At 53.0% G+C, this 21,766-nt stretch overlaps 7 protein-coding genes across 7 annotated transcripts; 3 read left to right on the plus strand and 4 right to left on the minus strand.

Annotated features, from left to right (window-relative positions):
* Positions 1–645: 645 nt before the first annotated feature.
* On the plus strand, positions 646–1,089 carry AYL99_00500 (hypothetical protein; the record flags this gene model as incomplete). Its single annotated transcript, XM_018832016.1, has 1 exon — positions 646–1,089. The coding sequence occupies one exon, from the start codon at positions 646–648 to the stop codon at positions 1,087–1,089; it is 444 nt and encodes a 147-aa protein (XP_018697895.1).
* A 1,514-nt stretch (positions 1,090–2,603) lies between these two features.
* Positions 2,604–4,682, minus strand: AYL99_00501 (hypothetical protein; the record flags this gene model as incomplete). The annotated part of the gene is made up of 4 exons (XM_018832017.1): positions 2,604–3,519; positions 3,576–4,372; positions 4,430–4,503; positions 4,601–4,682. The coding sequence occupies 4 exons, from the start codon at positions 4,680–4,682 to the stop codon at positions 2,604–2,606; spliced, it is 1,869 nt and encodes a 622-aa protein (XP_018697896.1).
* A 967-nt stretch (positions 4,683–5,649) lies between these two features.
* On the minus strand, positions 5,650–7,498 carry AYL99_00502 (hypothetical protein; the record flags this gene model as incomplete). Its single annotated transcript, XM_018832018.1, has 5 exons — positions 5,650–5,838; positions 5,904–6,215; positions 6,282–6,508; positions 6,568–7,303; positions 7,358–7,498. The coding sequence occupies 5 exons, from the start codon at positions 7,496–7,498 to the stop codon at positions 5,650–5,652; spliced, it is 1,605 nt and encodes a 534-aa protein (XP_018697897.1).
* Positions 7,499–11,351: 3,853 nt separating this feature from the next.
* On the plus strand, positions 11,352–13,319 carry AYL99_00503 (hypothetical protein; the record flags this gene model as incomplete). Its single annotated transcript, XM_018832019.1, has 5 exons — positions 11,352–11,382; positions 11,638–11,776; positions 11,828–12,210; positions 12,272–12,918; positions 12,993–13,319. 5 exons carry the CDS (start codon positions 11,352–11,354, stop codon positions 13,317–13,319), a joined length of 1,527 nt encoding a protein of 508 aa, XP_018697898.1.
* Positions 13,320–13,691: 372 nt separating this feature from the next.
* On the minus strand, positions 13,692–16,257 carry AYL99_00504 (hypothetical protein; the record flags this gene model as incomplete). The annotated part of the gene is made up of 5 exons (XM_018832020.1): positions 13,692–14,233; positions 14,288–14,624; positions 14,673–14,972; positions 15,029–16,144; positions 16,195–16,257. The coding sequence occupies 5 exons, from the start codon at positions 16,255–16,257 to the stop codon at positions 13,692–13,694; spliced, it is 2,358 nt and encodes a 785-aa protein (XP_018697899.1).
* A 1,189-nt stretch (positions 16,258–17,446) lies between these two features.
* On the minus strand, positions 17,447–18,830 carry AYL99_00505 (hypothetical protein; the record flags this gene model as incomplete). The annotated part of the gene is made up of 4 exons (XM_018832021.1): positions 17,447–17,617; positions 17,689–17,711; positions 17,787–18,312; positions 18,387–18,830. 4 exons carry the CDS (start codon positions 18,828–18,830, stop codon positions 17,447–17,449), a joined length of 1,164 nt encoding a protein of 387 aa, XP_018697900.1.
* A 915-nt stretch (positions 18,831–19,745) lies between these two features.
* Positions 19,746–21,315, plus strand: AYL99_00506 (hypothetical protein; the record flags this gene model as incomplete). Its single annotated transcript, XM_018832022.1, has 2 exons — positions 19,746–20,124; positions 20,189–21,315. 2 exons carry the CDS (start codon positions 19,746–19,748, stop codon positions 21,313–21,315), a joined length of 1,506 nt encoding a protein of 501 aa, XP_018697901.1.
* Positions 21,316–21,766: the final 451 nt, after the last annotated feature.

Below are 21,766 nucleotides of genomic sequence, written 5' to 3' on the forward strand. Positions count from 1 at the left end.
TTCCTGCCGCCTCGATTCGTCCACGGAAGCCAGCTGCGACGCCGTCGCGTCCAATGTCTCCTTTTGAGTCAGACCCCGGCTGCCCGGTTTCGTGCCAGAGGGCTGGGTGCAGCAAATCTTACCTAGGGCTGGCTGAGGGCTGGCTGGCGCTGTGCTCTTTCGACACAGCCTGCCATTAATCAGTCGACACCTTCCCCTGCCTTCCTAGCCCGAGACGGTTGCTCCTTCGGTCATGGTTGCTGGCACCTTGCGATGACTTCCTGCTGATGGTTGTTCGGATTGGATGTTTTTCCAGTCCCGACTCAGCCCTGACACCTGTGGCAGTCACAGCCACCTGTAACTTCGTATAGCTCACCGAATGTCACAGACACTATGACATTGCGTGGACGGTGTGGTGGGAGATCATTGGAAATTGCTGTTGTGCCCAAGACGGTGAGACCGACAGAGTCTGGGGGATGGCTGACTGTGCATACCAGATGAGGCCTCTGGGTTTCAAGGTATAAGTATAACCCTGGATTCTCCCGTCGAGGACGATGATTCTACAGATCAAGCAGCAGAAACAAAGACCAACACTCAATTGCGAAGTCCATATTAATCGAAGCATACCATTAGTTTTTCTCCCTGTTTTATCATATCAAATCTAATATGTCGACATCCAAGCGCCCATCTGTCTTCTCTCGACTGTCCTCGAGCGGTGCCTCCATCAGATCCTCATCCTCGACACAGCCCTCTCTCTTCAAAGGCTTCCATGACACCACCGTCTGCGCCCGGTACGCGAAGGACGGCAAGGGCTACGACTTCCACTCGACGTACCCGTACGGCACGAGTGCCTCCCGCTCTTCGTCGTCGTCGTCGTCGTCGACGCACTCGACGTCCGAGTCCGACGTCGCTGTCGAGAGCAGCCGCAGCTTGACGCTCCGTTACGCCAAGGACAGCAAGGGACACGACTTTGCGTCCTCGTACGCGTACTCGCCGCCAACCGCCTCCTCTACTACCCTGGTCGACTCGGATGCCGTGCACGCCGATCGGTACAGCGATCACAACAAGAACATGCGATATGCTTGGCACCAAGGCCGACAGGGGTCTTGAGCCGAGATATGCAGAGAAAACGTGAACGTCAGATCACGCTCTCATTGCCGGCAGTGTATGATACAAACGAGACGAAGATGAAAGGGAGTTTTATTAGTTGCTGAGGGTCTTTCCCGGTTTGTTACAGACTTGTCCTAGCACGGGGCCTTGTTTTACTACGGTGACCAAGGAGTTTTGCATGAATTTCTCTTTGTCGTGGCGGCCTGTCATGGTTGTTATGGTTTGTTGTTCATATTGACATCTGTCTGTTCTTTTCTTCCTCTACTATATCGGGTATTGGGATGGATCCTCTTTGGGAGGTTTCCTGGGATCAGGCGTTTTTGACCATGAACGAACGAACGAACGAGCGTTCCTTGCTTGCTTGCTTGCTGCTTATGTACAGAATAAGAATGCTGACTGTTTTACTGACGTACTGTTCAATTCCACTCCAAAGATTCGCTCTTTTGTGTCCCTCTATCTGGGTGCCTATTTGCCTGTCCTCTACCGACTCTACTCTACCCGTACAGGAGGAACTGTGGCATGGAAATGAGTCAATCAATCCAACGGTTGGACCAACTCTCTCTGTCTCTTCAGGTTCAGATGGCGGGGGATATCAACTCTGAAGGGGGAAAAATTGATTGTTATGGAAACTGGAGGCGCCCGTTTCAGGGGAAAAACACCGAAAAAAAATTTCTCCCCCCCCCCCCCCCCCCCCCCAATTATCGTCCTTTCTTTGATTGGGGAACGTGTCTTATCTATCTCTTGGAGATTCCGCTTAGTTGCTGCTGCTGCTGAAGAAGAAGAAGAAGAAGAAGAAGAAGAAGAAGAAGAAGAAGAAGAAGAAGAAGAAGAGAAAGAGAGGCGGAAATCCTCTCGATCGATTCGATCATGGTTCATTTCAACATCGTTGATTGTGGGTAGGTAGTTGATTGTTCATTGTCATCATTGGCATCATTTGCGAACATTGTGGCCGTGGGGGCGAAGTAGGATCGCCAGCTCGTCTAGTCTTTTGTTTCACTGTCATGTCCCCCATCCTCCATCTGCATAATATCGTCTCTTGTCTCCTCCACTGGCGCGGACACGACACGCCGCACAACGCAATGCAATGCTAGAAAAGTCTAGCCTGAAGGGGTGAATGTGGCGAGAAACTCTGCAGCCACGTAGACCATTTCGATCCAGGGCAACAAACAGCCCTTCTCGTGCGCCGCAGATAGCAGATCCTGCCTGGCCTTGGTGGATGCGCGGAGGTCATCTTGGGACAGTGGGAAGATGCAGGACGGGCAGGAATAAATGAAGCAAACAGCCACCTGAACCCAACGCCATACGCCCTTGCATTCATGCCGATCCATCTATCCATTCATTCCGGTGTCACGAGAAAGGGACGTACAAAGTCGGGATGCTCTATAGGAACCCCAATGGCGCAGAATTTCGGTGAAAAAGGACAAAGTAGTCGAGCCAACCCGTCTATCAATGATCCGACTCGGTGACGATCGAGTTTTGAAAGCGGAAGCACCGCGGTGCGAAGCGAGAATTGTTCATGCCACCTTGGCCGTCAGAAGCGGCTCCCGCTCTAAATCTCTGACCTGTTTGATCTTTGACGACCTCGATTTGTCTGATGGTTCTTCCTGCTTCGACTTCAAATTCATTTGCATCCACTCCTGTACGACCCCCCTATAGTCCTTAGCCATGTAGGGGCTGAACAGTTCGGCGAAGAAATTTCCCTTCCGCCAGTACTTCAGCTTGAGGTCTTGGAGGAGCAGGTCCATGTACGGCACCTGGTCGAAGACCAGGTCGGGGAAGAATCGGCCGTGGCCGTACGGGGCGCGGTGTTTAGCGTATCGTGCCATCAGAGCCGTCTCGTCGAACACGGTGGCCGGGTCGATTTCGAGTTTGTGGTTGAGGTACGCGTACGCCCACAGGCATTGTAGTTCGCATCGCGGTGTGTTCGCCAGGTTCGAAAACATGCTGATGAAGACGAGCGAGTTGTCCCCGTCGCGAGTCGGGCCGGGTGGTGCGATTGCGCGGTAGAGCCGGAAGGGCGTGTAGTTGGCCTCGCGATCCATGCCGGGGTTGAACGGTTGGAGCACGGTCGAGGTGGGTGATTTGAACGGTCCGGCAACTAATCGAGGGAATTTGGAGGCGATAGTCAAGTCAGCTTTGTCGTTCAGGTCCTGCCAGAAGTTATACTGCGCCTGGCTGTAACTGCTCGACGGGATACCGAGGTCGGCGTGGATGGTTTCCGGGATGAATTTGAGCGTGGGCTTTGCCGAGAAGCCTGTCGCGGTGACCAGAGCATCGGCCTGGACTGAAATGCCGCTGGCAAAGTTGATGGTGCCTCTGGAGAGGCGGAGGATATCTTCGCGGTGGACACGTACTTGGCCGGTCTTGAGCATCTCGTAGATGTCCTTCTCGTAGCTGTAGATTCCGGATGCGGTGCCGTACCAGAACGGGCTATACGGGGGATGTCAGAAGCGGTGTAAATTCCAGATTGAACAAAAGAGACCTACCTCTGCTCCGGCTCCAAGACCTTGGTTCTCTCATCCTTCAGCATGCCGCAGTCGTCCAGTGTCGCCTTGTGAAGATTAGCCCAGAAGCCTTGTGCCATAGCCTTGCCGAGCTTGGTGAAGTGGAGGAAGTTTCTGATCCAGCCAAATCCGTCATTCCACAGACAAGGGCTGAAGAAGGAGACGAATCTCCTGGCTGGGAGCTTTTCTCGCACTGCTTGGAGAGGCCCCATGGTATGGGCAGGGAAGATCCATTCAGGCCCCTTGCCCGATTTCCTGATGATCCATTCCACTCTCTTGCCGGCCTTGCCCGCGAGATGGACGGCATCGTAGGCAGACTTGCCTCCACCGAGCACTGCTATCGTTTCGACATTGGGGTTGTCAGTAAGAGCACCGCCTTTCATTCCCAATTCCGCCGAGTGCATGATTGGACCACCAAAATCTTCGGCGCCACTCAAGTCTGGTCTGTGTGGCACATTGGTGACACCCGTCGCGACGATTAACTTGTGCGCCTGCAAGTCGGCACCTGAGCCAAGTTTGACGTTCCAGCCTTGGGCACCTTCGAGCTTCCGGATTTCGGCGACGGTCGATTCGAAATCGATCAACTGCAACAGGCCGAAGTGTTCGGCATAGGCCTTGATGTACTCGTGCATCGCCTCGCCGGAGACATGTTGACCCTGGGGGACGCCAAAACCGTCATGCATAGGAAAGTCGGAGAAGTCAATGCCGCCACGGATATTGTTCGTCTTGAGGCCAGGATAGATATTCTCTTTGGACCAGACACCGCCGACCGTTTTGTTCTGACAGAGACTGAATCAGTCATTCGTTGAAACCCAGCCGTAGCGACATCCACCTACAGAGTCCAGAATCTTCACCCTAGCCTCAGGCTCGCATTCGCGGATCGTCTTTGCGGCGCATAGACCCGAGGGGCCTGATCCCAACTGTTAGCGATCGGCAGGGCATGATTGGAAGGTTCGTTCGACTTGCCAGCTCCAATAATGAGATATTCGTACATGGGATCTACTGACATGTCTGGCTCCAGGGTGGCGTGTGACAGACCTCAGCCGCGTGAGCAGAGGCAGGATCACAAACAGAGGGCGTGGGAGCCATTTTTCTAGATCTAAGTCAAACTGGGGGTTTTAAGGTGAAAGGATGGTGACACTTTTGGCTTCCCAATCAGCTCAACTTATCACTTCACTTTTTGGCCGTGACGCCCTGAGAGAGAGCCCAAAGAGAGCCCAGGAGAGCCTAGACGCGCTTGGGATTGCCCTGAGTCAGCCCCCGATCCGTAAGCTGATGATGGTGGTGTCGATGGCAGCCCAACTGCGCTCCTCTCGCTTATCCAGCCATGTGGTTGGGAGATTGTCGGGTTGACGTCTCTTTGACTTTCTTATCGGTGGTAAGCACTGCTCTGGTACTAATTAGGTGGGGGGATTTCTCTTGTCCTTTTGATGTTCCCATGGCGCAGGTAACTTGGAATCCTCAGCCGCACGGCACCTCCCACCCTGCAAACAAGAATCTGACGACGACGACGACCACCACCACCACCACCACCACTCACACCTCACACCGCTTGGCCCCTTGCATGTTGAACCTGTCAGAGCACGGCTTACTCCAGAAGTGAAAAGATCCTGGCGCGAAAGATTATGGAGATGGAACACATGTCTGGAGTCCAATCACCCGAGTCACACTAGGAGCATACAGGACTGGCCGAGATATATTGACAAGAAGGACAAATGATGACAGAAATGGCCGCTTCCAGCAGTGTCTCGCGACCATTGAGGAATAGACTCCTACGGGAAGGCTGTTAGGCTCTTCCGCCGACTCCTTCTGACACGAGGCTTCAGATCAACCACGAGTGAAGCGAAGACGCTTGCATGGGGGCCAGAACGTGGTAATTGGATCGCTTTTCTCATTGACTTTGCACGCTTTGTTCTCACGGCATACATTATTCGCGGTGCTGGTTACAGGACTATGACCCGCACACCGACTCCCAGCAACTCGTGCGGCTGTCGAATCCGGAAGAAGCTTTCGAGACGCCTGATGCTTCGCAGTCGGTGTATCCAGACGCACACGCTCAACCGATGGCAACGGCAGACTCTGTGGCAACTTTCTCGTTGCTGAAAATGACCTCCCGGTGGCTGACTTCACCATGGTCCTTCTCGCTGGCACTGCTTCCATCCTCCTTCGCAGCCATGGCCACGGCGGCAACCGATCCCACACACTTGTATTTGCGGAATTGTCGGGCGGGAAGGCGTGCCTCGAACTACACAACAGTACCGTGTCAGTAATGTGAATCTCTTCGGGTGTTGCATCCTTGCTCGAACTCACCATTTCGTCGATTTCCTCAAAGGTCCTGTTCTTCACCTCAGGGAGGTAGAACCACGTCCACAGTGCACCGAGCAGGCAAGATGGCGTCCAGATGTATCCGTACTTCGGGCCCCAGTTCAGAGAATCGGGGTTGATGAAGTAGGGAGCCGTGAAGGTGGCGAGCCACGCTCCTAAAAAGCCAATCGACGCCGCCAGGCCAAAGGTGTAGCTTCGGAGACGCTGCGACGGGAACTCGCCTCCACAAAGCCACGCGTAGGTGGCCACCATGCCATTGTACCCGACGATGTAGACAACCGAGAGGCCGACGATAACCTGCACGGATTGCATCAGCATATTGGATCAAAACAAACTCGTCGGCATCTGCCCGAGTAAACTCACCCGTCCGGTTGAAGTGCCGGGGCCTTCTTTGTCGTACACAATGGCGATGATGAGTTGCGTGATACCACAGAGGATCATGCCGATGGTCAGGAACACTCGCCTCCGGCCCCATTTGGTGATGACGGCGCTGTTGATCAAGATGGCAGCCACACCAACTGCAACCAAAATGCACGAGTTTTCGAAAGCTGAACCGACTTGAGCCATCTCGAAGAAATAAGTGCCGTACGCTGTAGATTGTCCTGTTAGCACTGCAGTTCTCAGACTACTCCTAGGCAGGGAAACATACAGATCATATACATGGCACCAGAGGCCGCCTGGAGGGAAACAGCTCCGACGGCGAGAAGAGTGCGTCTTCGATCGACGGGGTTGCGGAACATATCCAGGACGTCAGCGCTCGTGGCCAAGGCCCGCTCGGCCGAGATGGCATCTTGGATCTCCTTGATCTCGTTCTCAACTGTCTCGGGATAAGGGCGGAGCCAATTGAGGGCCTTGCGGGCTTGCTCGGTTTTGTCGTGGAGTAGGAACCACCGAGGGCTTTCGGGGATAAAGAGCATTCCAATCGACAAAAAGCCTGGTACAATGTAGATGATGCCCAGGGGGACGATGTATTGCTGTTTGCCGGAAAGCTTGACAGTGAAGTTATCAATGACGGTGCCGACCAGAGTACCAATCGACGTCCAAGACTGGAAAAGGCCGATGACAAGACCTCGATATTTCGCAGGGGCACACTCTTGGAGATAGAGCTGCGAGAATGTCATGAGCATGCCGTTGGCAATGCCGATCAAGAAACGAGCAAAATAAAGAGCTCCAATGCTCGTAGTGGTCATCATGATAATATTTGCCACCACACAAAGAAGGGCCGCAATCCAGATGGACATCTTTCGGCCGATGAACTTCGCAACGGGACCAGCAAAGGAAGAGCTGATAAAGGCGCCAAGGATCATGAGAGATGAGATCAGCTGCTGGCGTGTGTGAGAAATGTTCAGTCCGATAGGCGAGGTCGGATCTTTCTCTCCAAACACCTATTCATCGTTAGATTCATGTTCCTGGAAGCATATCATCCTGGACAAGCATACGTCCAAGAACCCAGGCATAGCCTGCAGACCCCCGATGATACCAAAATCAACTCCATATTGAAATGGACACATGCTAATCAAGGTGCATGCGGTAATGCATTTCCAGTGGGCCCTAATGTTATCAGGCCTTGCGGTCGCCATTGTGGTGGTGAGCTTCTGACTGCCAGCAAATGTCCAAAGGCAACGATCAGGTGAGGTTGATAGAGCCTCGAAACTCCCTCGGAGAGGCAGTTGATATATCTGAGGAACCCCATCAAAAGGCCAAAACCCTTTTAAGGCAGTTGGAGATGAATAGTCCGGAGCACCTTGACGATTCTGGCATGGGCTCGCCGTCGTCGAGGAGGAGCACACTGAGCCCCACGCAGGGGCGAATGATATTCCACTGCCAGATTGTGATAGGTGGGAAGTGTGCCTAGCTTTACCATTTCCTGGGCGTCATGGGGGATGTCTGGGGAAAATGCTGGAGCAGACTAAGCCAAAAGCCGGCAATGACCCACTGACACACTGAACATATGCGGGCGACGCTTCCTAGATGCACCCTGGCTCCAGGAGGAAACCAGTTCGGTGAAAGCTCCAAGAGCCCAGCCTCGTTCAGTCAATCAGTGGCCGACTCTCGAGCCAATGCCAATCCATTTGCTCATCCCAGACGTTTTGTCATCGGCACTGTTCGTGTGTCAAAATTTGTGCTTCGAGAAAGAGTTGTTGGAAGTTGAGTCGATTGGGATGTTCAATTCTGGTGAATGGGGGACCCGCAGATAACTGTGGCCAACGTGGTACGAGTTCACCGTAGATCGCTCGTGATAAACAAGAGGTCCATCGCAGCTCGCATCCAAAACGCCAGGGTCGGGGTGCGGCTAGGATCGCACTTCCGAAGCCCTCGCATGGGAAAATGCAGTCTGCGGCGGAGCTCTCAGTACACTACCAACATCTCAACTATCTCGAGGATCTCCACGTTTCACCTCTGATCTGCAAAGATCGAGAGACCCGTCTCTTTTGAGCGTAATTATCGGCATGATCGAGTCTCCGCAAAAGTAGAGGAACCCCAGATGGCTGGGTATTCGGCCATTTGTTTGAAGCCGACGTGCGGGGATCAGTACTTTTGGTGGATGAAGCAGCTTGGGCCTCTAACCGAATTATATCAAGACGTGTGTCCCGTTTAAACCAGTCACCTGGATGTGGTGGAGGCCACCAATGCCGTTGGCTTGAATTGGACCGGTGCGCAATTCATTTGCCGAAAACGGCAACCCCAGATACCGCCTTTTCCACGCTCCAGGCTTTATGCTCCCGCATGGAATACTAGCAAGGCACAAGACATGACAGACACCCATAAGTGTGGATACCCCAGGATGAGTCGTATATGCCGGTCTTAGATCGTAGAAACATGTATCTAGCTAAGAACTCGTGTTCGCTTCGAGAATGAAGTCGTGTTAGCGAACAGCTCCGGTATATACGGGTGCAGGTGCAGCTTGATTTTGCGTCACCAAGCACGCACCTCGGTCTTCGCAGGACTAACAATTTCAGAAGGTGATTAAGGGTTGGAATTCCAACGACTCGTTTCCAGGAATCTTAATACTCGACGTTCGGGAGAGCACAACCTGCGAAGTTCTCCGCATCGACCGAATGCGACACTTCGATCATAGCAGACACCTGGCCGGCTGTTGTAGAGATACTCATAATCCCAATTGGGCAAAGCTGGGGCTCCCACCCTGATTCGGGCCGGTGAGTGTTGGACCATGGCAGGTACAAAGCCCTGCGGTGGCAGAGTACCGTTATTGCAGTGTCCACACACACACAGTTCCATAATCTTGCACATTACCTTATCCGTTGACGTTGCGTGTCTAGACAAGAGATTGTTCTGGGGTCGTGGTTGGACTCCCCGATCTCCTCTCTGTGTCCTTCTGGCCACTTCAGAAGGTAACTGGGGTAATGCCCAACAGCATGCGGCAAAGTTAGACCTGGACTGCTGGCTGGTTGCCAATTATGGGCAATCCGTGGACATTTCCCTTCGCATCGGTGGATGTGGCCAACCTGCGGGACAGTTTCAGTACTTTCCACATGGAGGCCGCGTGTGCAACTTGAGTAGTCCCCGTTGATGATAATCGAGACTGCAACGGCTTCGGTCGCCCCTGGCCCACTGCTCAGTCCCCGAGGAGATATCAGCGGACAGGCAATATGCTCGGGTCCTATGAGGATACCACTGCTGCTTGAAAATCTAGACTCACTAGGGATGGGAAGCCATATCTTTTGAAGGATCGACAGGTTGATTATACCCGAAAAGCGACTCGGGGGGTTCTTTTCGGTGGTCTCGGTCGGCGACGCCCCACAAGGCGGTTGTCTCTTACTATTATTTTCTTCTTCCCACGTTCGAGGCCATCAAGGCACATCGAGCGCTGGCTTCGGCACAAATGGACTGGGCCATAGTCAAGCCTTGAGACATATGGATTCCTTACCGTTGTTCACATTCCGATTCTGCAAGGAGGTGGCCCGTGATTCCTGCTTTCACATACCATTCAGGTTGGGCGCTGTCCCTGTGAAGTAGTATTATCACGGCAAATGTTTGCAAAGTTGGGAGACTGGCAGGCAACAAGATATAATTGACGGCAAAGACGCCAACCAAAATCGCATATGCAGGATAGGAGAGACACAAGATCAGGGGAGCTCACCCTTAGCCACTCCTTGTCCCTACAAATATAAGTCGGGGGTTTGTAGTTTTCTCTCGTTGTGTTTTACTAGTTTGCTTTCAAGATTCGTTCACTTCAGTTTGTAGTTTGCGAAAGTATGCCTGCTCACGTCTCTGCCGCCTAAGATCCCTCGACGAAGGTCAATACCTTCCTCGGGCAGTGTTGAACTTGGCTTGATTGGCTGATTGGGAGACACCAGCCAGAGTTGGGCTTTTGTAATCATGCGTCAGAATGCGAACCTCGTGTTTGGGATGGTTACTGCTGTACAAGTTGGGTTCAGGTGGAACGCTCTCCATTTGCTGCCTCGATATGACAAGCTCGTGAAAAGCAGGATGTTCACCTACAGCAATCAAACTTTCATAGACGGGTAGATGCGATGGCTGTGGAAGATGAACACTTCTGGAAATCTGAGCCCGCCTGGGGTTTGTTTATAGCCGACGGGATAAGGCCAGGGGCCCTTCCATTCCGACCTATCTTACTTTCGAGACACTTGTTCTCTGCCCAGACGTGCGCGAAAAGTGTGCGAACCCAAGAGGCTCCAACGCTTGCATGTAGGATTCTGCAGCAGCTTGAGTTCGAATAGGCTGACGTGTTTCTTTACGCAAATAAAAGCATGGCGGACAGCAAGGCTGAGCACGGTCACCGTGGCTGTCTCTTCTGATGATGGAATCAATCGGGCGGAAAACATTGCGTCCTTCATAGGCCTGAAGATAAGGTCGTGCCAAGGACGGAAACCTTACTAGTAATAGACTAGCCGAATCCTAATTACATAAGTGCTGACTGATCTGCTGGGCTCAGATTCTATGTTCAGCCGCTGTCTCTATCATCCTCCTTGGCCCCTTCGATGTTTCAGCAGAGTGTCTCCGGGTCAATACCTCGTTCACTGGCTCACACTTGGATACAGGGTACATACGCTCCCTGACCTTGATTGCGCCTCTGCAAGCATAGCCATGGATGAATCCGTTGCTGCGACAGATTTGTCACCGATGGGCCCTTCAAAACTCTAAAATGGGACACTTGTCGGCCAGTCGGTCTCATTGTGGACAGACAACTCGATGATTTCTTGCTTCAGGATGCCTGGGCAGTGTATGCTATCTATATGTGGTCTCCATCCGCAGCGATGCCGCTGCCTGTTGCACGTGAAAATTCCCAGTGTGGGGAGGCGCAAGTAGTCCGCTACGTGTTGATCAGCTCGTTGGATTTAATGAGGGCATGACTTTAGCAGAAGCTGATAGGAAACTCGCCACCTGCGACTCGACAATCCGCCTCAACTCCAAGGCGTTGTTGCAAGGAAATGGATTTGTTTTGACATCATGCCTCCGGCTACGGTCCGGTCTGCTCTTGGTATTTCGGGGAGGATCCATTCACGTTTCTTCAAGCAGGTATAAGTTCAACGACGTGCTCTTTTTGAGGAAAATGCTTGTCTACCCATTCAGAAACACATCTTTAGGTCTGCAGTCTGCCATATCTATCTTGACCGAGAGCCTCAACAATACCAGACAATCATTCCTCCAATGGAGCATCAAACACCACCCAATCGGCAGACAAGGGGGTATGTGGGAATCGAGACAGATGAGTCGTCTGACCTGACATAAATAGACCACACCGAGCAGATGGATGAGGTGGTGAGAGGAGTCTCCGATGCTATGCCGGACTCGGATCCTGATAACCCGCAGAACTGGCCGCTGCACCGAAAAGTCTACGCGAGTGTTGTGGCATTCTTATTTGCCTTTGCAGTGTATGTGTGAAAACTCCTCCTCTAGCTTTCCCTCAGCTGATATTTTGACAGCGCATTTGGACTCACTTCGTACACCACCGGCATCGGCGGTGTGGTGACGGAGTTCAACATCTCCATGACTCTCGCCATCGCCCCGTTCTCACTTTATCTTGTCGGCATTGCCTTCGCACCGATTTACACCCCACATGCCACAGAAAGATTTGGCCGGAGACCGGTGTACTTTGTCAGCCTGCCCATTTGCGCCTTGTTTGTTCTCGGTGCCGGGCGAGCTCAGAGCACCGGCGCATTAGCAATCTTGCGATTCTTTGCCGGTCTGGGAGGAGGCCCGTGTCTTGTGCTCATCGAGGGTACATTCGCGGATGTATGGCCTGCGAAGATGACTGTAACGTACTACTCGGGATTGACTCTCGCCTCGTATCTCGGGGCCGCGTTCGGTAATGAGATCTCCGTCTCCGCCTTGCTTTCCCTGGACAAAAACTTATGCTTTTCATCTAGGCGCCATTATCCTTGGAAATGTCATCCCTAGCACCCCCTGGCGATGGACGTCCTATGTCTCCCTGGTGGTCTGCCTCACGGCGTGTTTGATCGGTGTCGGGGTCCCAGAGACGTACCCTCGAGAGATCATCCGCGCCCGAGCCAAGCGTGCTGGCCGGCCTCATAATGTCCCCTCAGCCGAGTCGGGCACCACTCTCTGCCGCATGGCGAGGCTGACCATCGTTGACCCCCTCATCATGGCATTCACTGAACCCATCGTCATCTTCACGACACTGTACGTGTCAATCGTCTTCGGGACAACGTTCCAATGGTTCATCGCCGTGCCTGCGGCTCTGAATCTGACGTATGGATTCGGCATCCGCCCTTCCGGACTGGCGTTCATCTCCGCGGTGGTCGGCGCCCTGTTTGCAGCCGGGTCGGCTACATTGATAGAGCAGTTCATGATCCTGTCGAAGACGCGGCAGTGCAAGGACCAGGAGACGGTGCAGCAGTTGGAGATCGAATACAGGCTTGTGCCCGCGATTGTCGGTGGAATTTTGATGACTGGGGCGTTCTTCTGGGTCGGATACACTACTGTCCCCACGATCAGTTACCCCTTCCCCATCATCGGCACGGGCGTCTATGTTTGGGGCAGCATGATGGTTCTGGTACGCATTTACTTCCTCGGAAAAACTGGAATATCCCATGCCAGAGCGATCCGTTTGCTAAGTTCCACTTGCAGATATCCTACATCTCGTACCTCTTCGACGCGTACCCGCCGGCCGGCACGCTCTCAGCGCTCACCCTCGCCGCGAGCACGCGCCTGCTCGTGGCCGCGGCGATTCCCCTCGCCATCATCCAGATGATCACGGCTTTGGGCGGCAACTGGGCGTACGCCACGTTCGGGGTTATCTCCGCGGCGCTGTACCCCATCAATGTTGTCGTCTTCAAGTTCGGTGCGCGGCTGCGTGCGAGGAGCAAGTACCGCGCTCCGAGTTTCGTGACGGTGACGCTGCGCTCGCCTCAGCGGATCAAATCAATGCCTAGGACGGGGGTGACCCCAGCTTGAATGAATCAACGGCTCTGCTACTCAACTCACAAGTTCGTCCTAGGCTGTTGGCTTGCAATCTCGAGCTGGCAGAGTCGAGGCGGGGATTTGCGACGATCGAAACTAGTAAGAGGTATTTCTCGTTAGTTCAGTAAAGCAAACTACTATTTTTACGATTACTATTATTATTATCTAGTCTAAGTATATAGACGATGGGATCTGGCTACCACTACCCGAGTTGATTCTTTATACCACCCTGATTATGGCCATTGAGGGGTCTTTGATCTCCCAATTTCATCCCGCGTTGCCTAGATCTTTGCAAATCCATTTCTACAATCCCCACCACCAGCTGGCAGCGAGACACATGGTTCTCCGGATTGGACCAGATACCAATCAGAACCAGAAGGAGAGGACGCACACGGCGGTCATATAGACACTGAGGAAGGTGTACTGAGCCTCGAAGAGCCACGCAACCCATGAAGTCTGAGTCTTCTTCGACCTCTCTTTGGGGTAAGCGACTCCGGTGACGGGATCTCTGTCCAACAGATCCTCTCTGTCTGGTACGGATGGCGGGAAGATCGCATAGTTGAGCGGCGCCCAGCATGCCAGACCACAGGTCATCCAGATGATCGGAGGCCAGCCCGCATGTGTCAACACGTCGATGAGAAGCTTCTTTGTGGTGTCGTTTTCCGGTTTAGTGATGTTCGAGTGGAGACTGACGCCAACTGCCGCAAAGATGAACATAATGTAGATGACATGAAGGTAGCATTGACAGTCCCAGATAGTGACTTTGAGACGACGCCACAATGGCGCTCGCAGCCGGGGGTCCCGTTCGTTGAGTTGGTCCTTTTGTGACCCGGACGATGTGAAGACAGCGACTTTGCCTCCCAGCCATTTGGGAAGGACGAAGGTCCGAATGACTGAGATGGCATGGACTAACGAACGTCGTCAGCGAACCCACACCCGTCAATAGGATTGAGAGTACTCACAGGGTGACATCCACAACAGAGCTCTTGTATCTCTCTGGCCGGTACGGTAGCCAGAAGGCAAGAATGAGACCATCTCATTGACGCGATTCAGAAGCATGCTGAGGAATGCAGAGCGGATGAGCCATCGGAGTTGCGCCATGTTTGCGTAGGGAACAAGCTTGCCGCCTGAAACGAGCACAGCAGGTGCGGTGAACATCGACAACACCAAGAACACCGTGAACAGCGAAGATATTGTGTAAACAAAACCGCACAGTCGCTGTGGGAGCGTCATGTGCTTCACCAGCGGACCACCGATGCTGAATCTCAGTTTCATGGCAGTCTGCACGGTGCCGATGGTCTGTGACAATTTAGGATATGACAACGACACGGTCTATGAAGAACTTACCCATCTTGTACGCTGTTTCAAGTGGCTTACCAAAGAATCGGGGACTGTTCCAAATTGCAGTGGCTCGTGGACGAAGGCGGTATTCCAGCCTGAGCCAAGAAGCATGCTTGAACAGCAGACATCTTCAGCCAGAGATCCGGTAGGAAAGCCTCCAATCGAGGCGAGGGCAGAGCGTCTCAGCACGTAACCGGATCCAGTACACCAGGCTACTCCGAGAGAGTCCTTAATCGGCTCAGCAATATGGACAAACGTGTCCAAGCTCTGGCAGAGAGGATCGTCTTTAGGCACATTATAGAACAACTGCGCAGTCGTCAGCAGACTCCACCTACTACAAAGTATCGTGGGAGAGAACATACTTGTGGCGGGCAAGCCATCGAACATTTTGGATCCTGAAGCATGTGAGGTAGGAGTGCCCGAAGCCAGTCTCTCATGGGAATCATGTCAGCATCAAGTGCGGCAAGAAAATTGGCTGCACCTCCTGGTAGCTTTTTGGTTTCTTCAAGAGCATCATTCAAATTACCGGCCTTGAAGTGGTGTGGAACGCCAGGGTATTTCGGTCTTGAGCGATAATAGAGGTTTGGGAACTGGGTCAAGGCGAGCTTCTCCACCGAGTTCCTCAATGATTCTGATTTTCCATCGTCGCAGACAAGGACTCGAAACCGTTCGTGGGGATAGTCGATGTTACAGGCGGCCTTGGCGGTGTCAAGAATCAGGTCATCTTCCTCACGACAGCAAGTGATGACCACGTCGACCGAAGGGACGTTTTCTCCGACCAGCCGAAGTTTTGGTCTCTTCCTCAACCCAATAATATGCCAGCCCCAGAGACTCTGCAACAATACCGGAAGGGAAACAAAGAGTTCGACGATAATGAAAGCCCATGCCATCCAGAACACCTCGTGCGCAGCACGTTCCGCATCTACAGTAAACTTGACGCGAAGAACGAAGTACATCCAGTTAGCTCCAACGGTAATGACTACCAATACTGGGCACAGTCTGTAAAGGATGCGTTTGAGGGTTGAGAGCCGCTCGATGTCGTCGTGCGTCGCAAGTCTCTGAATCAAGTAGTCATCTTCCTTCTCACTCATTCCTGGGCGAACAGTAGAATCGTCCGAGAATGCTTCGGAGGTTCGCGCAGGCTCAGGTAACGATATAGTTGGAAGCACGGGTGCTTCGCAAGAATACCGACGGGCATCGAACTGGCCTGGCGCGGAGTAACCGGCCGAGGACACACCTCGAATTTCATTGATTGCAAGACCCAAGGGGTTGCCTTGCGTTACTGTAAGGGGGTCAACCTTATGCGCAACATCGGCTATGGCAACAGAAGCTCGTCTCGCGACGTGGGACATCCGCCTGCGCATCTCGTTCGGCTGCGAAGATGTATATCCCGTGGCATGAGTGTGCGTGCTAGATGCGTTGGAAGGATGTCGCTTAAATGGAAGAGTCCATTTCAGGTGTTCCGAAGTGTTCGAAGTCTGCTCATGTCAGAACGGCACCTTCCAGATGAACAGCTACAGCAGCATACCTCTGCATTGTCGCGAGTTGCAACATCATGCGACCCATCTGAGGGCCGTTCAACAACGGACATGTCTCTGTTGTCTGCTTCAACGGAAGTCTGAGCTGAAGGACGACGATGCCGAGGCGAAGATGCTGTTGACGAACTCCTCGAGGGACGGGAGTCCATGGTGAATGCGTGCCTGGGGGCTGCTCGAGGACTGAGGACGCAGGCGGGGGAGCCCTTGTGCAGACCCCAAATATATGCACATCGGGTCTGTGGCAGAAGAATCTGAATTTGACTTTATTTGCGAACGGAAAAGACATCCATCTGGCAGTTTCAGCAAGTTGCGTACTGCTAAGACTTTTAGGTTATAGGTCCTCCGCAGCACTGTCCATCATTGCTTTAGAGCACAAGTCGTTCACCAGCGTGTTATTGGTCTATCTGCGAGAATAGAATATGAGATCCATGGGTGAGAGACGGGCCCGACGAGGCTGAGCCATTTGGATCGGCTAGTAGGATTCTAAGCCGGCCTACTGTCTGGGTCCTGCGTTTAGGAGTGGTGAACCACAACAGTCACAGGTGGAACACATGAGCTTGGTGCAGATTTTCTGCTGATCAGACCTAGGGTGCATCGCCACTCCGCCGTTTATGGCAGACCATACACGGACAAGGCACGGGGGACCTAGCCCTTCCATCGGTTAGCAGGCCTTAGATCCCTGAACCGGTAGACGAGGGTCACGGCGATCTCGTTCTAGTGGATACGCAGGTCCTCGCCCTGAACTCAGTGGACACAGGGCGTATGGTTAGCTGCCAAAATGAGGAGAGCCTAGGCCAGGCTAGTTGTCCATCGTGATGATGAGGGTAGTTGCCGACCAGTGTCTACCTTCAGCCCGACACAGACGGTGTGTGAGTTGTTGCACTTGCTCTCTTGTCTGAAGTTGCTGCTTGAGCCAAGCATGGTGCCAAGAAATAGAGGTCTATAAATAGCTCCACTCAAAGGAGACAACAGCCTTGCGAGCACGTGATGTGGTGGGCCCCTTCTGTCTGCCTGGGCAAGGACGAAATCAATCCTCTCACCTCCCAAAATATTTTCAGGACTGGCTGAGAGCGTCATTCCTCGCATTTAATACGCGTCTATGTCAAAGCTACGAGGCTGTACTGATCTGGACTCAAAAAGGGGTAACGAAGGACATGCCAAGAAGCCTCCGGGAAATGGCCGGGTCAAGTTCGTTGCTTTCTGCTGTCGTTCTGAAAACATCGATGCAAAACACACTTGCCTCTATGCCTCGACCAGAACACCATCCACTTGCTTCTCGTCCGGTCCTAACAGTCCCAAAGCCTCTCGTCTTGTGGGAGCACTGGGGTCAAAGAAGGGCTTCTCCGCCAGGGAGGTGACACGTGTCCCATGTCGTGGGTAATTGCCCGCGTAGTCCCAGGAAGCGTTGTGGATCTTAGAAGAAATACCAGATTAATTAGCCGCCGAGAGCAGGTCAGTTATGGCTGGTGATAGGGTACGCTTACCGTGATTCTGTTATCCCAAAGAGCTGTTCGAATTGAGGAGAGATTCAGTCAGCACCACGATTCTTGTTGTGAGATCGAGCTCTGTGTTGGGGACCTACCACTTGTACCTGGAGTCCACTTGAATCGGACCTGGATATCGACGTTCTTCTCATACACGTCATACAGATACCCAAGGATGAGGTCGCTCTCCGCTTTATCGAGCCCGACAATTCGGTCAGTCATTGCTCTGTTGACCCAAAGCGCCTTCCAGCCGGTCGCCGGGTGAACGCGGACTAGCGGGTGGGTTCGTTCGATGTATTTGGGCCCAGCTGTTGGGTTCTCACGATCCAGATATGGATGCGCAGACCGGTACACAGCATACTTGCCATCGATCAATTTTCGGAAATCTGGCGACAGCTTCTCGTACGCTGCATAGCCGCTGGCCCACAATGTATCTCCTCCAACGGGAGGCACCGTGTCGTTGTGGAGGTGGGTGATACCCGCGGGCTGTCGTTCATGGACCAAGTCGGTATGCCATCGTGAAGCACCGCCAGGCTTGCGGAAGCTGGCCGGATGCTCTTGAGCTTGCAGAGCTGGCCAGATCACCGTAACACCGGGCACGCCAGGGACTTGAGGGACTTGAGGCTGTATTTTGGAGTAGAATTCGAATCTTAGCACAGGGAACCACTTTCAACTATGTCAAGAAGGGTCTGATTTACATGGATCTCAACCTCGCCATAATATTCTCCAAGCGACTTCTGCTGCTGGGGCGAGATGTCTTGATTTCGGAAGAACACGACGCTGCGCTCGGCAATCAATAGTGCCAACTCATCCTTTTGCTGGTCGGTGAGGTCTTTGAGCTGAAGCCCCTCTATCTCTGTCCCAATGTAAGTCGTGAGGTCGGTGACTTTCGTCGCGGCGGAAAGCAGGGCGCTCTTCGACTTGTCGGCTCGAGCACCTGCATCGTCATGCTTGCGCTCTTTGTTTCGGATGTTGTACACATCCTGGAGGTACAATGGCCGGTTGGGGCGGTACGGGTATCCGTCTGAAAGGTTGACGCCCGCCCTCACAAGCCGTTTGTACGCCGCCTCTGGCAGTCCCAGGGTGTCCTTTTTCGGGACGACGAAGTCCGTGATGGTGGAATCGATGGGAGCTGGCGCCATGGTGAACGATAACTTTTCTGCCACCGGGGAAGGAATACTTTGAGGGTGACAATGACAGAGCTAGGCCTACGATGAATCAACCGATCTCTTTTTCAATCAGCATCGGAACACAACACAGGGTTTCGAAGATTACTCCACAGGTCGAGTTGCTTACGGAACCAGATTCAGCTTCGGCGCCTTCGTCAGGAATTGTGAAGATGGCGATATTGCTATCCTCTATTGCGTGTTGCTGCCGGCTATTGAACGCTTCTTCGAGTTGGGTGTGAGCATCAAACTAGCTGCATGGCTACAATCACCTTGCAGGGAGACGCACCGAGGCATGCACTTTTGTTGATATACACACGTTAACCCCGCTTCCGAAGGTCTCTTATCGACCCAATCAGTACGCTCACAATGGATGAAGTCTCAGCTGACCTCTTCTAGAGGACAAGGGACATGTGGTACCAGATGGACGCACATGTGTCACGTGATGAAATGGCGTGCTTCAACGTCCTTATTTGCTGCTCATCCGTCGACAGAGACCCTTGCGTTGCGATGTGGGCGACGTGGTAGCACCTGGAGACCATCATGCACACTTCTCAAAAGATGATATCGTCGCATTGGATCGTCGGCCAGATACCCCCCATGGCACGGGCAGGGACCACTCTTCCTTCGCTCGACGGCTTGCCTTGCGCACATCGCACGCAAGCATGTGCACCGATGAGCGGCCAGAGCGCCGGCAATAAGGAGCACGCAATACCCGATTGAAAGGTGCGATGGTCTAGGGAGAAACCAGGCAATAAGACGACCCTGGTGGCGATCCCCCATGGGACCCAGACAAGAAGAAGCCCGGAATTTAAAGGGCGCTTCACAGACCATCCTCGCACCGTATAGCACGGCCGGCAGGAATAGCCTTTGTGCCCAGAGAATACCAAGATGTCGTTCTACGAGCACAGCAAAGAGATCACCGTCAAGGGGGTCGAAACCGATCTCTCCACGACGCCGGTGGTGGAAGAGACACTCAGCTCAGACGGCGAGCTCTCTGACACGATCCATGCCAAGCCAAAACGGACATGGCAATCCTATGTCTGGGACACTCTGGACAAGTCACCCGAGGAACGACGGTTTCTGTTCAAGCTCGACGCTGCGGTGCTCACCTTTGCCACCCTGGGGTATTTCATCAAGTATCTCGACCAAATCAACATCAACAACGCATTTGTGTCTGGCATGAAGGAGGACCTGGGCTTGTATAAGAACCAGTTGAACTATATGCAGACATGCTGGACTGTGGGATACGTTATTGGCGAAGTGCCGTGTAAGCAGCGTTCCTCTTCCTTTCATCAGCGGCTCTCGTGGACGTGACTGACAGCTTGTTTCAGCCAACATGATCCTCACCCGTGTCCGTCCTCGGATCTGGATCCCGGCAATGGAAGTTGTGTGGGCGGTCTTGACCTTCTGCCTCGCAAAATGCAACTCTGCAAGCTCGATATATGCCCTCCGATTTCTCATCGGCCTGGCAGAATCCACCTTCTACCCAGGCATGCAATACGTGATCGGATCGTGGTATCGGAGAGACGAGTTAGCGAAGCGTTCGTGCATTTTTCACACGTCGTCCGCCATTGGGAGCATGTTTTCAGGATACCTCATGGCTGCTGTCTATCATCTCGGGGGCAAAGGAGGGCTGAAAGGCTGGCAATGGCTATTCGTGGTCGATGGAATAATTTCCCTCCCGATCGCCATTTCCGGGTTCTTCCTGCTTCCTGACGTTCCAGAGATCACCACAGCATGGTATTTCACCCCGGCCGAGCGCGAGTATGCGAAAAAGCGGATGCAGTTGGAAGGACGTGCCCCACGGGCTCCCTACACCAAGGCTAAATTCAAGAAGATCTTTTCTTCTTGGAAAATATACCTGCTGGCGACCTTGTACATGACCTTCAATAACGCGGGATCAGGAGTCGGTCAGCCTACCTTCGCACAGTACCTCAAGGACTCGACGCATCCCAAGTACACGATCTCACAGATCAATACATACCCGACCACGACGTATGCGGTACAGGTCGTCAGCACGCTCATCTATGCCTGGACGTCGGACAGTGTCTTCCGTGGCGCCCGCTGGCCACCGATCGTCTTTGGAGGCGTGGTTTCAATAGTGTGCTACGCAAGTCTTGCAGTGTGGGATATCCCGGTCGGCTGGCACTGGGCTTCTTACATCCTTGCTGGGTGCGGTGGCGGTCTAAGTGGACTTTGCATGGCATGGGCGCACGAGATTTGCACGGACGACAATGAAGAAAGAGCACTTGTGGTGGGCACCATGAATGAGTTGGCATATGTGTTCCAAGCCTGGCTGCCATTGGTAGTATGGCAGCAAGTTGATGCCCCGAAGTATCATAAAGGTTTCGTCACGTCAGCGTGTCTGGCCGCAGCAATGATTGTGACGGCGTTGGTGATCAGGGTGGTGTGGAAGTGGGAGCTGGCGACAAAGAGGAAGCTCGGCCCCGTCGTGTGAGGAAATGTAAAACCTGTAGGTCAAAACTGGATGTGTGGAAGCTAGAAGTCTCAGAGGACATCTCTTGCAGGGGAAGAATACCTAGCCGTGGATAATAGTCCGAGCCGACCAAGCATCTCCGACATCAATGAATCTCACATGAACCGATTCAGTTACCGACAGCATCAACTTGCTTGTGTGCATTTGTCATCCCATGCTCATATTTATCGGGCATAAGATATCATAAAGCGAGCTGCTCGGTCCAGGTCCAGTTTGCGCAAATCACGACATGTTCCAGCCAGTATGGCGTGCTTAGAAGAAGGTATTTGCTGATATGGGCCCTCTCACAAAAAAAGTTCATATCAGGCCACCCCTGATTGGTAGTTCTAGAACCCAGACACCACAACCGCGGTCCTCGTAGTTCCTTAAAGATAGATGGATGGAGACGCGAAGACCCGTCTCTAGTAAGTGT

The sequence above is a fragment of the Fonsecaea erecta genome (assembly GCF_001651985.1).
Source record: "Fonsecaea erecta strain CBS 125763 chromosome Unknown Scaff1, whole genome shotgun sequence".
NCBI lineage: Eukaryota > Fungi > Ascomycota > Eurotiomycetes > Chaetothyriales > Herpotrichiellaceae > Fonsecaea > Fonsecaea erecta.